At 59.2% G+C, this 13,871-nt stretch overlaps 1 protein-coding gene across 1 annotated transcript; it reads right to left on the bottom strand.

Moving 5' to 3' along the window:
• Window positions 1-67: 67 nt before the first annotated feature.
• CLCNKB (chloride voltage-gated channel Kb) lies at window positions 68-11,959 on the bottom strand. Its single transcript, XM_004425619.3, has 19 exons — window positions 11,860-11,959; window positions 10,993-11,121; window positions 10,109-10,237; window positions 9,328-9,467; window positions 8,921-8,998; window positions 8,753-8,831; window positions 8,073-8,198; window positions 7,556-7,640; window positions 7,348-7,449; window positions 6,858-6,942; window positions 6,396-6,569; window positions 5,884-5,953; window positions 5,601-5,711; window positions 5,047-5,260; window positions 3,999-4,132; window positions 1,949-2,037; window positions 1,716-1,799; window positions 865-951; window positions 68-521 (listed from the first exon to the last, which is right to left on the bottom strand). The coding sequence occupies exons 1-19, from the start codon at window positions 11,957-11,959 to the stop codon at window positions 474-476; spliced, it is 2,064 nt and encodes a 687-aa protein (XP_004425676.2). The 3' UTR covers window positions 68-473.
• Between the last annotated feature and the right edge of the window lie 1,912 nt (window positions 11,960-13,871).

The raw sequence follows: 13,871 nt of genomic DNA on the forward strand, positions 1-13,871 counted from the left end.
GCACAGGTAAGGAGCTGAGGTGCCAAGTCAACGCCTGTGAAGCTGAGATGAGGGACGAACTGTGGCTCTGGGGATCGGCTTTATTTTTCTGAGGAAAAATTTTTTCCCTCTGGTTGGGAGTCAGACAATCCCCAGAGGACATCTGTGCCTGCCCTTGGTGACGGCATACACCAATCTCTTCGTTGTGAATTTGATGAACTTTCATCGAGCGCCCACCATACACTGGATCTCTGCTGTCCCGCGTTCTGAGCTCTGTCCAGGGCAGGATTTGTCCTTGAAGTCATGTGGTACTTGTCCCATCCGGGATGGGACATGGTGAATATGGGGCCCTCTTCAGTGCTAGGTTACAGCTGCCTGCTTCACTGAAGACTTGAGCTGGCTGGAGGGGAAGGGTGTGTTGTGGTGGGGGAAGAGAGGCAATAATCTCCCTCACCGGGGCAGCTGGGTGCCCTGTTTCATCTTGCCAGGCTGGCTCACTTTGGGGCCGGTGGATTTGTGAGGTTGGAAATTGCTTTCTCCAACTAGAACAGAGAAAGGGTATTTTTGGAGGGAGGATGTAGAGGAGGTGGAGAGTGGGGGCTCCAGCCTTTTTGGACTCCCCCAAGGGTTAATTCTGAGGCGAATGTTAGAGCTGGTGCCTCCCCATTGCGTAGATGGGATCACTGAGGCCCAGAGAGTGGCAGGGCTGGCCACTGGCCACAAAATAAGGTAGAGGTACCCAGGCCCAGTGGCCACTCTGGGCCAGGAAGCGGGGCTCATCAGAATCCCATGAAGCCCCTCCAAATTGGGATGGGAGGATATTGGTGCCCCCCACCTCCCCGGCATACTTGAGTGTGCTGTGCTCCACCCTGGGGACCCAGGTACCTCCAGCCAAGAAACGGAGCCCACAGCTCTGCCCTGAGATGTCACGAAGAGGGACTGAAGGTTCAACAGCTCCAAGAGGTGGTGTGCCTGGAGGGGTTGTTAGGAAACACTGGAGGACAGGTGGCACCCACCCCAACCCTCACTTCAATTCCTCCCTAGCCTGGGGGCTTTGAGCAGAGGTGGAGGCCCTGGCCAGGGCTCTGTCCCAGCAGTGCCCATGCCACCATGTCTCCCAAGCCTAGGAAGCCGGGCGGGACGTGATGGTGGGTCCAAGACAACCAGTATGACTCCTAGTGGCCTGCAATATCCAACGTCACCACTAGGAGTCCTCAGAGCCCATGCAAGGGGCCAGTTCCTTTGGAACTAGCAGAAAGGTTCATCCAGCATCATCCAGTGGCACAGGGGGGTTGACCACCCCCAGGTCCCCAACCTGCTTCTGCCCCTCCCCGACCACATGTTCCAGGCTTTGTGCTTGCGGGGGTTGGGGAGGTATCAGTGTTCAGAGTGATTAAGTAATTTGCCAAGATCACACAGGGAGAATGTTGTGGACCTAAAATTGAAACCCACGTGTGTCTTGATGCAAAGACATACTTTAACCACTGTCTCTCTCCACCCAGAGGCTTCTGTTTCCCAAGCCCTCCCACTTTCCCAGTCTCTGCATCATCCCCACAACCCTGGGAGTGAGGCTCGGAGAGGGAGGAACTGCTATGCCCGTTCTGCACACAAGGAGGCAGGCCCAGGAGGAACAGACTACACAGCTTGCCGGGAAGACGGAGCCTAAGTTTCCTCTCAGGCTCCTCCCCTGTGTCCCAGGGTCCTTGTCTGCCCGCATGCCCAATTCTCCCCATTACCTGGTGCAGGGAGGTCTCTGGGGACAGCTTCAGGGTCACTGGCTCCACTGGGCAGCCCCCAGCTAAGATGTCCTGGAGACACCACTGGGGATGGGGAAAGGGTGATGGGGCCTGGGCCAGCCTCCCCCTTCCCCAGGCTCCCCCTCTCAGACCGCCTCTCCCACAGAAGATCAGCGGGTCCCTCCCCTCCCAACCCTGCTGACCCCCTACCGCCTTCCCACAGGAGCACCCACCTGCCGTCCTGGAGCCCAGGAAGGCGGCTCAGCCTGGAGGGCCCGCACCAAGTGGGGCCTTTGCACGACACCCACCAGGATCTGAGACTCTGCGCAAGACGAGAGGGAGAGGGAGGGACTCATTATGAAGAAAAAACTGGCATTTACTGGGCACCTGCCAAGACCTGTGCTGGGCGTTCTGACGTCTCTCAGGAACCTACAGCAGCCTATGGGTCAGGAACTATTATCACTCGTTTTACAGATGGGGAAACTGAGGCTCAGAGGCACAGAGAGGTTAATTGTCTTGCCCAAGTCACTCAGCTTCTGACACGGAGGTGTGGTAGCTGAGGGCAGCTGGGTAAGGCTGTCAGGGGCTGGGAGAGAACTTGCCACTCTGAGATTCCCCAGGTGGCAGGGCCTCATGGCAGGAGCAGGTTTCGGACACCCGTATGAAGACATCTGTGTGTCAGAAGTGGGCTTTGTCCCTCGTTTCCCACAGGAAGTTTCCCATCTGGCTCAGCTCAGAGTAGGCATGAACCGGGAAGGCCACCACGTTCTGAGGTCCTACTCTGTGCTGGGGGCTTGGCAAGCCTCACTCCAGGGTGTCACTGGGGTTTACAGGTATTTGGTTTTGAGGGGACAGCCTGGTATTTTTACTCCTTGTCCAATAAAATTAAAACTTTTTAACCAGACCTATAGATGCTCCCCTTTACAAACAATTAAAGCTATTTCTTGGGTAAGCAACGGGTCCCACAGTTGGGAGCTCTTTGCTTCCTGTGGCTCTAGGGGTAAAAGTGGACTTTGTCTTTGAGGCCAGTTCTGTCTTTGTTCCAGGAGGCGAAGCCTCTCGGAAGGGTCCTCCATAAGCAAATATTTTCAAGTGGAATATGTGGCATGTTCTGCGGGATAATGTTAAAGGTGTCCCAATTTGGGTGGGGAGAAGTGCCTGGCATTTGGGATGAGAACCTCTGACAGCTCCACACTGTATTGATCCCTATTTTCCAGATACGGAAACTGTAGTTCATAGAGCTTAAGGGGTTTACCCATGGCTCTGCTGCTTGTCAGCGGCTTTATGCCTCTTAGGGTGGGTACGGGGGTGACCCATACGGTTGTGCAGGTTGCTCACTGCACAAGGTACCTGCCCAAAGGACAAGTGGGGACCAAAATCCAGCTGTGCTATGCTTGCCGAGTGTGCATATTGTCTCATTTGCACAAAGGGGACGTATGGCTGACAGTGGCCCTGAGTAGACGTAGCTGTTCCGCCCCAACCCCAGCTTATCTTTCCCACCCGTACTGTATGTGTCCCAGTGGGAAATGATGCTCTAGCTAAATCCTCCCCCAATATTCAGCTTACGTGTCTTTAAATAAGGGCCCCCATTCATTTTTCTTTAAAAAGATATTTTTCTTATGGCAATGAGGACTGGGGGAGGAAACTCAGCTGGGGAACTCTTGAAGGGGAGACTGAGGGAAGGAGCCCTCTGGGAGACCCTAGGAGTATCCCCACCATCCTCTCCCACTGCCCGAGCACACCAGGCCTGGTTTCTGGAATTCCCAGAGCTGTTCATGGAAAGCCTCACAAGCATCCTCTCATCTCTCATTTAAATACGTCAACCAGGGCCGGCCCCGTGGCTTAGTGGTTAAATGTGCGTGCTCCGCTGCTGGCGGCCCAGGGTTCAGATCCCGGGCACACACCGACGCACTGCTTCTCCGGCCATGCTGAGGCCGCGTCCCACATGCAGCAACTAGAAGGATGTGCAACTATGACATACAACTATCTATGCGGCTTTGGGGAAAAAATAAATAAATAAAAATTTAAAAATAAATAAATAAATATGTCAACCACCCCAAGGCACGGTGGTTGTTACCCCCATTTTACCAACGAGGAAGCCGGGGCTCAGAGACGTGAAGTGACTTGCCCAAGGCCACACAGTTGCAAAGCCTGGATTCAGATTCCGGTGCTTGACAAGTCCAATGTCCTGCTTACCCTGTCCTGGGCCTGACCCTCCAGGGTGCAAGAGGAAGGCAGAGGGAATGTCCCCTCCCCACTCATGCTCCCCCTTCCCGCTGGCACCTGTGCTCTCCACCAGGGGGAACTCGGGCGTGTCTGTGGAGGTCACGACCTTGACCACCTCCTCCAGTGGCGTGTCCTTGGCCAGCGTGGTGATGGTGCAGTTCATGAAGTGCCCCACGATCATGCCGTGAGAGCTGGAGGCAGAGGGTGCCCCGTCAGGTCCTGGAGTACGGGGGTCGCCAGACCCCAGGACGAGGCGGGGGGACCTGGGGGGAGCTTTGCTGGTTCTCGAGCAAAGGTGGGAAGGGACTGAGAGATTCCTGGAAGGAGCAACTCCTGGACCCCCAAGGTGGGGAGGAACCTGGGGACCGGCTCACCTATCACGGCCCGGCTCTGGATTCCCAGCCCCCGGCCCCCTGTCTCCCCCAGATCAGCTTCACTTTGGTCCCTGTTATCCAGCAGCCTTCCCCAGAGAATTTCATTTGAAGAAAAGTATTATAGAAAAAAGCTTTGAAGTTTGAAAATCGCTGGAGCAACCACCCCCATTTTACAGATGGGAAAACTGAGCTTTGGAGCAAGGCAGCGGCTTTCACGTGATTGGAGCCGGGCCTTGGACCTGGGACTCTCAGAGCCTCTCAGTCCTGCTTCTCGGGGGACAGAGGCTGCTCTGTTCCTATCTGGTTGAGGGAGGACCTCCAAGCCCGTTTCCAGTCTAGTTCTACCTCCAGCTCCCACCGTCCCAGTGAGAACAGCTGAGCAGGAGTGGGGAGAGGGGAGGGCACCTCCCAGATCGGGTGCTGACTCTGTGGACCTGGAGCAAGACATGGACCTCTCTGAGCCCCAGTTCCCTCGTCCAACAGATGGGTAATATCTGTCCTCCTGTTGTGAAGACAGACTGACGACTAGGAAGACACTGAGGCCCAAGAGGCCAAGGACTCGCCCAAGATCACAGAGGGAACTGGGGAGAGTGAAGATAAGAGGGCAGCTGGGTGTCGGCCTCCTCAACCACTCATGGCCGAGGTCAGCCGCAGTGGGGTTTTTGGGGGAGGCCTCCACCCACTCAGACACCATCACCCCCGTCAGGCAGCCTGAGGCAGGCACCGCTCACTTGATGTGTCGGCCCCGGATCCATGGAAGGTACGGCAGCTTCTTGACGATGATGGTTCCGTCGTAGAAGGAGGGCTGGCAGCTCTGGGCAATGGCGTTGGCGGCCAGCACCGCCATCAGCACGGGCAGTGCGTGCACGATCTGGCCGGTCATCTCAAAGGCGAGCAGCGCCGTGGAGATGCTGTGGGTCACAGCCCCTGAGAAGGCCGCAGCCCCTGCCGGGGGCAGAGCCAGGATGGGTGACTCAGGCCAGGGGCCAGCCCCATGCAGAGGGCAAGGCTGGTGTGGCTATGGCCATGCGCCAGGGTGGGAATTGTCCAGAGGCACATGCTGGCCACTGTTGGAAGCACCCCAGTGCCTGAGCTTGGCGAGGGGGAAGGCAGAAGGCGAGGGGATGGCGGAGCAGGGACAGGACAGGAGCTAGAGAGAGTAATGGGGGCTCAGGGAAGGGGGACTTGGTGACCACCCCATGCCCTGAAGAACCACTGGCTGATTCTCCAGGTCCGGCCCAGCCCCACAATGTCTGCCCCCCCACTGGGGACCCGGCCCACTCACCTGCCAGCGCATACCCGCCAGGCATGATGGGGTTGGTGGCCCCTCCAGCCACGATACCCTCAGGGAAGGCGACAGAGAGGACCTCCCCTATGAGGCGCCCGATGGCAGCTCCTGGCCACAGAAGTAGGGTGAGGAGGGGGAGCTGGGCTGAACCAGCCCCCAGAGCCCTCCATTCCTGGGGACCAACCTCAGCACCATCCTGGGGAGGGAGGGGGTGGACCAGGAGCCATGGCCCTGCCCCAATAACCCAGAACCTCTCAGACTCTCAGGATCCCAGACTCACCGAAGATGAATACGGGCAAGAAGTACCCGGCGGGTATGGGGATTGTGGTGGCCAGAATCAGCATCCAGAACTGTGGGTGGTGGGAAGCCAGAGGGGCAGAGGTCAGAGGCAACTGGACAAGGGTGGGCAAGGGAGGGACTGGACAGGGGACAGGAGAGTTCCCCAGGGAGAAGGAAGATGCCCACGCACATGCCCATGGCTAGTGTCTGGCGTCAGGGAAGGAACCTCACCCTGACAAAGTGCCTACTGTGTGCTGGCACCATGCCTCGGGCTTTCCTTTCTTCCCTCTCGACCTTCCCTTTGAGGTAGACACAATAACTACCCCGTTTCAAAGATGAGAAAACTGAGGCTCAGAGAGCTGAAGTGACTTGCCCAGGACCACACAGCGGGCAGCAGGCAGATCAGGGAGTCTGGGTGAAGGCCCAGGCCCTGTGCTACGTGTAGTGGGGAGGCACCCTCATCCCACTCAAGGCTAGTCTTGGCTCTTCTGTGCATACCTCCAGGGCACCCACCTTCATAACCAGGAAGAAGGAGAGGGTCCCAAAGATAGTGAACTGTGGGTGGCACCATTCGAACCACAGGTTCTGGGGGTCGAGCTCCGCAGGCCAGGGCGGGGACGAGTTCCGGGTCATCAGTGCCCACGAGTTGTTGTCTAACAGTGAGTTCAGAAGTTCATTCATGGACAGCTGGAGTAGGGGGAGGTCAGAATCCTGCATGAGGGGCCAGGGAGCAGCCTCGCTACCCCTTACCGCCTGACCCCCCCTCAAACCCTCCTCTGCCACCTCCCGTCAGAGCGGGGGGACCTTGGGAAGGGCTCTGAACCTCCTGGAGCGACAGCATCCTCATCTGTAAAATGACACCCAAGCATCCCCCTTATATGTGTTGTGGGGAATAAGTGAGATGACGGGCACAGTGGGCCACGAATGGGGGAATGGGGTTCCCCAATCCCACCGCCCCAGCTCAGCACCCCTTACCCGAGACGCCATGAAGCGGCCCAAGCCAGGCGGGTAGGTGATGGAGGCGAGAATCAAGGCCGCCAGGGCGGAACACAGAGGCTTGCTGTGGGGAGGGGGAGAGCTCCAGTGTCACTGCCCGGGGGGGAGACAAGGTTTGGGGAGGAGAGGGGCCTCCGTAAGGGGCTTGGGGCACAGGCGAGGAGCAGGGGTTCAGTGGGGGGTGGGAGGTTAGTGAGAGGGTGAGGACTCAGGAGGGGTAGGGTTAAATGGAGGGGTTGGTAGCCGGATAAGGGGGAGCAGTGACTGTGGGGACCTGAAGAAAGTGTTAGTGCAGAGATGGGGGCTCCATAAGCGGGGTGTGGGCTGGGGGTATTGGGGGCTCAGTAGGAGGATGGGGGTTCAGTCAGGGCATGGGGCTTTCTATATAAAGGAGCTGTGGGCTCAGAAGGCTGAGACTCCTGGGGAGGGGGGCTCCCTGAGAGGTCTCCAGCCCCCGCCCAGAGCCGACCTGGTGGCCATCATTTTGGAGATAATCGGATTGTTCTTGACAAAGCCCAGGAACACTCGCTGACAGAAGAGGTAAGCACAGCTCACGATGCCACAGATGGCCCTGGGGGGAAGGCAGGTGAGTCCAGAGCCCTCCCCAAGATCAAGGGCAGCAGTTTGGGCCTGGGGCCCCCACTTGGGCTCTTGAGGGGCCCAAGGCACCCACTCACCCCAGCACCACAAAAAAGAAGATCTCTGGCAGGTCAAAGGGGACGTCCACCCGGAAACTGGTCTTGAAGAGGGAGGTGATGGTCTCTAGGGAAGAACAGGAGTGAGGAGGAGGGACCACATTCCCACCCGAGCCAGACCCAGAATTCACAGGCAGGGGTGGAGGTAGTGCCAGGTCCTGCCCTTGAGTACCCCATTAGTGGTGTTCAAGGCCCCCACAACCTGGCCCCTGCCACCCTGCCCAGCTTTGTCCCTTTCTACCTTCAGGGACCCCCATCCTTCATGCCCAATACAGGCCAGCTCCCTTCCACCCTCCTAGAAGGAGGTAGGGAAAGGAAGAGGAAGAAGGGGGGAGGGGAGGGGAGAAAAGAGGGAGGAGGGAGGGGAAGAGGGAGGGAGAGGGCAGGGAGGGAAAGGAGAGAGGGAGGGGAGGAGGGAGGAGTGAGGAGGGGGGAGTGGGGGGGAGGGAAGGGGGAGGGGAGGCAGGGCTGGGGTCTCCGGTGGTCAGCTGGGGCTCACCCTGCTCACTGCTGAAGACTGCCAGGAGGCGGAACATGAAGGCCCCGCAGGTGGTGGCAAAGAAGCCCCTCCAGTAATCCCAGACGGAGAAGTGGGAAGACATGACCTCGATGCTGAACAGGACACCTGGGGGCGACACTGAGCTTAGACAGACCCCACCGCCACCACCACCCGGCGCCTTGAGCCCTCCTGTCCTGTTGCACAGCCCCCAGACAGGGCTGCTTCCGGCAGCCCCTTCTCTTTGGTCCCGAGCTGAAGCGAAAGGAGGGCAGGGCAGGAGCCCCACCGCCCAGGGAGCACCCATGTGTGCGCCCTTCTCTGCCATCTCAATCCCAACAGCCCTGGGGGCGAGCGCTGTTACGATCCCCATTTTACACATGAAGAAATGAGGCTGGGAGAGGGGAACTCACTGGCCAGGGTCACACAGGGGAGCCGGATTTCACACCCAAGTCTGTCTAATGTCACCCTGAAGCTTCTCGACACCCACCCCCACCCCGGCCTGGGGTGGCTGCACCTGTGCCAAGACTGCAGTAAGGACCAAGACCTGAATTGGCCCCATCCCTCCTCCAGGCCCTTCAGTTGGGCAGAGGAGTGAGCTGGCCAGTCTGGCCGTGCCAGGGGACAGGAGGGGTGTGTGGGAGCCCCAGGGAGCAGGGGGAGGGGCGTGGGGGGGGTCTCACCGCTGAAGGGTGCTGCGAAGACTGTGGCCACGCCCACCGCCGCCCCCGCCACCAGCATCTCATTTCTCTTGCTCTTGTTCTGGGAGGATCCAGAGTCCAGGGCTCAGAGTCAGCCCCGCCCTCCCCTCCCTCTCATTCCTCCAAGGGGGTCTTCCTCGAGCCCCTTACCTCGGACTCCCCAATGGCCTTGGCACGCACACGGCCCAGGTAGGCAGCCATCATGACAGATAGGTGCACGAAGGGGCCCTGCCAGGGGCAGTGTGGGCACAGGGCACAGGGCTCGTCCTCTGGGGGGAGCCGGCCATGCTCCTCCCCCTCGGGGTCCAGGGTTAGGGGCTACAGGGAGCCTCATCCAGAGACAGCATGGCTGCCCCACCCACACCCTCCTCCTCCATCTTCCCAGCTACTCTGTCACACTCTGGGGACCCTGCCTTCCTCCTCCCCAAGACTGAGCCTTCAAACACAGGCACTGGCCTAAGGCCCAGCTGACCCAGCTTCGGGGGGTGATGGGGAAAAGGCAGAGGGCCAGGAGGGCAGGGCAGGGGCGGGTGGGGCGCTCTCACGCCTGCCCATACCACTTTGCCCAGGAAGATGGTGCTGCCGCTGGCCAGGGTGCAGGTGAGGCCCACCACCTTGGCCCCGAAGTTCTTGATATCCAGGTAGTCCTCCAAGACCACCCCCGACAAGATGACCTTCAATTCTGGGACTCCAGAACCTTGGAGGGAAGGGGCAGGGGGCAAGAGGAGGGACAATCTCTAGATTAAACTCTTAACACCTCACCCTGCACAGTGTTTCGCATCCTGATCTTGTCAGGTCCTCCTAAACCCTGTGAGTTAGGAGTCATAAATGCATCTTTTGGAGGAGGAAACTGAGGGTCAGAGAGGGGACGTGAGTTGTCCATGTTCTTCCAGTTGAACTGGCAGACAGCTGTGGCAGGATGGGGGTACCTAGCATAGAATCTCAGGCCACCCCAGACGTCCCCTGAGGTACGGCCTCCCCTGGCCTGGAGCTGGAGGCAGAGCTGAGAGGCCTGGGGGAGCTGTGCCCTTCCTTAAGCCCCTCCCTGGGGACACCATGGCACTGGCTCTGCCAGGGAACCTGCCCCCAGTGCTCCCTGTCACCGGCCAGAGGAGCCCTCAGAAAGGGAGCAGAGCCAGCAGCCACCCAAGAGTCAAGATCTGGCCTTCTCGCTGTGTGACTTTTGGCAAGTGACACAACTCCTCTGAGCCTGGCTTCTCTGGCTTTGAAATGGGGTTACTGCTCCCTGCCTCCCCCCATCAGAAGCTCCAAAGGATACGAAAAAGTTGTGGCCAGGGGGACTGCAGTGCAGGCAAATGGGGTAGCGACTAGGCTCACCTCCAGAGAAGGGTGTGATGCTCTGGGAGAAGCCGGAGGAGAAGGAGAGCAGGGCCATGGGGTACATGATCCAGGAGAGATACCGGAGCAGGTGGCTGTCCCCAATCTCCCGGTACAGCCAATTGTGTGCTGGGGACGGCCAGGAGTCAGGGGGCCATCCACAGGCCCTGCAGCCCCCAGGTGCCCACTCATTGACCGGGCAGTGGAGGCTCGGAGAGGGGAGGCCCAGGGCGCCCAGTGAGTGGCAGATCCCGAGGAGGAGGCAGGAGTAGGACCCTGGATCCATATCCCAGTTTTGCAACTCCCCAGATGAGTGACCTTGAACAAGCAACTCAACCTCCCTGAGCCTCTGTTTCCCTGTCTGTCAAATGGGCTAGTGATGGTCTCTCCCTCACAGAGTCATTGTGAGAAATGAGATAGAGCGTGAAGCACCTCAGAGGATGTCTGGTGCCTGCCAGGTCCTCATAATGGCACCTGAGCGAGTCTCCCAGAGAAGGTATGTTAGACCCTTCCTGCCCCAGGCCCCCTCTTCCCAGAAGACCTCAGGGTGGAGAGAGCCTGCTGGAGCATACGGAAGGGAGCGAGGAGAGGGAGCAGGGATGGCAGGAACGGGTGAGCACTGAGCTCAGATGAAGAAGGGCTTTTGGGAATATTCAAGTCTCGCTCATTCATTGTACAGATGAGGAGACTAAGGCCCAGAGACAGGCAGGAGTCTGTCCAGAGTCACACAGCAAGTCAAGAGCAAAGCCAGCACCAGACCCAGGCCTCCTCCCCACCCAGAGCCCTCCCCCACCTCCGCTGCACCTGGCAGCCCCTCTGGCATCCCAAGAGCGTGCTTGGAGGCCCTGAGTCCAGAGCAGGCGTGCGTGCCAGGGAGGCGTTACCTCCAGCCACACGGTCGACAGCGAAGCTCATGGTGTAGCTGATCAGGGCCATGAGCACCCCAAGGGTCATCAGGAAGTACCAGTCCTCACCCACCCGGAACAGCTTCTGCTTCAGCCACTGCAGGCCACCTGGGGCAGGGGCATGGGGTCGTAGCCCAGGGCCAGGGAGGGCATGGACAGCCTCTTCCCTGGAGGCCTGCTCAGGCTCAGGGCAGGGAGGGCAGGGGTGGTGTGGCACTGGGGCCAGGTGGTCCAGTCCAGGGTAGCCCGGAGGGTGCTCTGCCTCACGAGGGGCAGAGCAGGATTTGTGGCAAGTGAAGGTGGCAGCACAGTGGGAGCCAGGCCTATTGGCCCCCCCCCCGGGGGCCCCTGGCCCTCTGCCCTCCCCACCCTGCCCCATATGGGGTTCTTATGGAAGAATGATCGGGGGCAGGGGTGTGGAGAGAGTGCTGGGGCTATGGCTTTCTCCGGCATCTCCGCAGGGTCCATAGCTTAGAGGACACGAAAGCCTAGCAAGGCTCCTGTATTGTCCCAGGACCTGTGTCCCAGCCCTACAGGGCCCCTGGTGGCAGGCCAGAGAGCACCCACTGGACCCCAGCAAGGCCCCTGGCCCAGTGATGAGGCCTCGGGGCTGCATTCCCAAAAGGCAGAGGGCAGATGTCTAGCATATCTGACCCACAGGCAGATGGACAGACAGAGAGATCCCTTCCCTCTCTGCTACCCAGAGACTCTGGGCAGTGATGTCCAGGGGCAAATGAAAGGATGGGGGCAGCTCTTGGGCTCCAAGGGGGGTGGGGGAGGTGGGGCCCGGGTATGGGGGACGTCCTGAGGGTCCTTCCATGGAGGGGAAGGGGACCCAGCTCTCACCTCGGATGCCTCGGCGGATTTGGGGACACGGGACCCATAGCTCCCGAAGAGTCACAGGGTTCCCCGAGGAGCCCTCATGCAGCCCTACCAGCTCCTCCATCAAGTCCCTGATGGAGTGGACAGACAGACGGACTCTTGGTGAGCTGCTCCGACACCTTCATCCTGCCACTTGGCCCTTCCAATATTGCTACTTCCCAGATAAAAGGAAAGGTGATATTTTCCTGTGTGTGTGTGTACGTGTGTGTGTGTGTGTGTGTGTGTGAAGTTATCAGGAGGGGACAGAGGTCTGGTGTGCCCTCATCACTGAGTGGGTGTCCCCGAGGGTGTGCATGTTTGTGTTATGTGCGGGGTGGGGCTGGGGGTTCCTGGCTGGGCCGTCCATGTCAAGGCAAGACCCCCAAGCCTCAGAGTGCCACCCCCACTGCTCCTACACTCCCTGGACGCATGGGTGCTTCTACTGCTCAGAGCAGTCTCCTTGCCCAGCAGAGTCGTTCTCTCTCTGTGGGGTCCCCATGGACTGCTCTGACCCACCCCCATGCCCATCCTTTGAGCACCCCCACAACCAGCTCAGGCTACAGAGGCAGGAAAACCCCGGGCCCAGAAGGAGAGCTTGTGAGAGTCAAAATGAGGTGCTGGCTCCCTGCCCCCCAGCCTCCCACTCCTGCTCTGCCTGCCCTGGCCCTGGCAGGTTCCATCCAGGCCCATGCCCCAGCCCTGCACCCAGCGCCCCCTCACCTCTGTCCGTCCGCCCTGCTGTGGCCCCAGCTGGCCCTCCTCTAACAGAGACTCCTTTGCCTGCAGCTCAGGTGCACCTGGACAGGTGTGTATTCCACCAATCAACATCCTGGCCCCCCCTGTCCCCCCCCCCCCCCGCCAGGGTTTACAGTAGCCATTAAGAATGTCCTTGACAAACCAACCAGAACTGCCCCGGCCAGTTGAGCTCTCTGCAGGCCAGAGCAGCCAAGAGGGACCAGGAGAGGGGCTCCCCTAAAACCTGCCGGAGCCACTGCAGGCCATAAGCTCCGGCCTGCAGACTGGAGGACGAGAGGCCTGGGAGGGAGAAGTTCATGCACACAGCAGGACAGTGAGGGGTCATCTGTGGGGGTTGAGGGTTGGGGCCCTGGATTCTCAGTGCTGGGCATGGAAGGAGCTTGAAAAAGCAGAGAAGGGAGAGGAGAGAATGCTGGCAGAGCAGGCGGAAGGACCGGGCAAAGGCGCTATCATTACTGCATCCTTGCTATGCTCCGGGCATTGCTCAACCCTCCCCCAAATCAGTGAGTGCTCAGGGAGACCTAACAAGCCGGCTGTGTTATCTGGCTTTAAAGACATGGAGTCTTGGAGAGGTGGGGCTGCTTGTCCAAGTCACAGAGGCCGAGGGGGCAGAGCCAGGATCCCACCTAGGTTTGCCTCACTCCAACACCTGCACATTGTGGCTCCACTTGACTGCCCGCCTTGCTCAGAGGTGAGGAAGTAGCCGACGATTTGAAGCATGGCAGTGAATTGGGGCAGCTGGGGCCTCCGAAGCCTGGGAAAGAACTTGGACTTGATCCTCGTGTCCAGACCCTCCAGTCTCAGAAAACTGCCTCTCAAACCTCAGCGCTGCTGGGTAAATGCCACAGACTTTGCCCCACCCCAACAGAGGGCAGGATCCAGGGCATCGGGGGGCATGCCGAGGGAACAAGCACATTTTATGTGCCAGGCCCACTACATCTGCAACTCAGTTCATCCTCCCAGCACTCTGTGAGTTGGGGGCAGCATCACTATTTCACAGATGATAAATAGAGGATCAGAGAGGTGCAGTCACTCATCTAAAGTCACACAGCAGAGGCTGAACCCAGATCCAGACTGTCTGGCTTTTCCCCTGCCTGGAGCTCCTCCAGTTCCTGTGGCTTAATCAATCAGGGCAAGGGTTTGGGCATAAAGCAGAGGATTTGTGTCTGAGGCCACTTTTGGAAGATTTGGGTAAGAGATCTGGGAAAACTGCCCTCCCCTACTCCCGCAGACAAAGCTCC

This window comes from Ceratotherium simum, chromosome 22 (assembly GCF_057802395.1).
Source record: "Ceratotherium simum simum isolate JZ-2026a chromosome 22, ASM5780239v1, whole genome shotgun sequence".
Taxonomy (NCBI): domain Eukaryota; kingdom Metazoa; phylum Chordata; class Mammalia; order Perissodactyla; family Rhinocerotidae; genus Ceratotherium; species Ceratotherium simum.

Excerpts from the sequence above, each read along its gene's own strand:
- CLCNKB (XM_004425619.3), bottom strand. The coding sequence starts at position 11,959 with ATGGAGGAGCTGGTAGGGCTGCATGAGGGCTCCTCGGGGAACCCTGTG. Across the intron at positions 8,199-8,752 it reads CTTCGCAGCACCCTTCAGCG|GTGTCCTGTTCAGCATCGAG; the intron begins GTGAGACCCCCC and ends TGTCGCCCCCAG. Across the intron at positions 5,261-5,600 it reads TGGCGGGTATGCGCTGGCAG|GGGCTGCGGCCTTCTCAGGG; the intron begins GTGAGTGGGCCG and ends TGCCCCCGGCAG.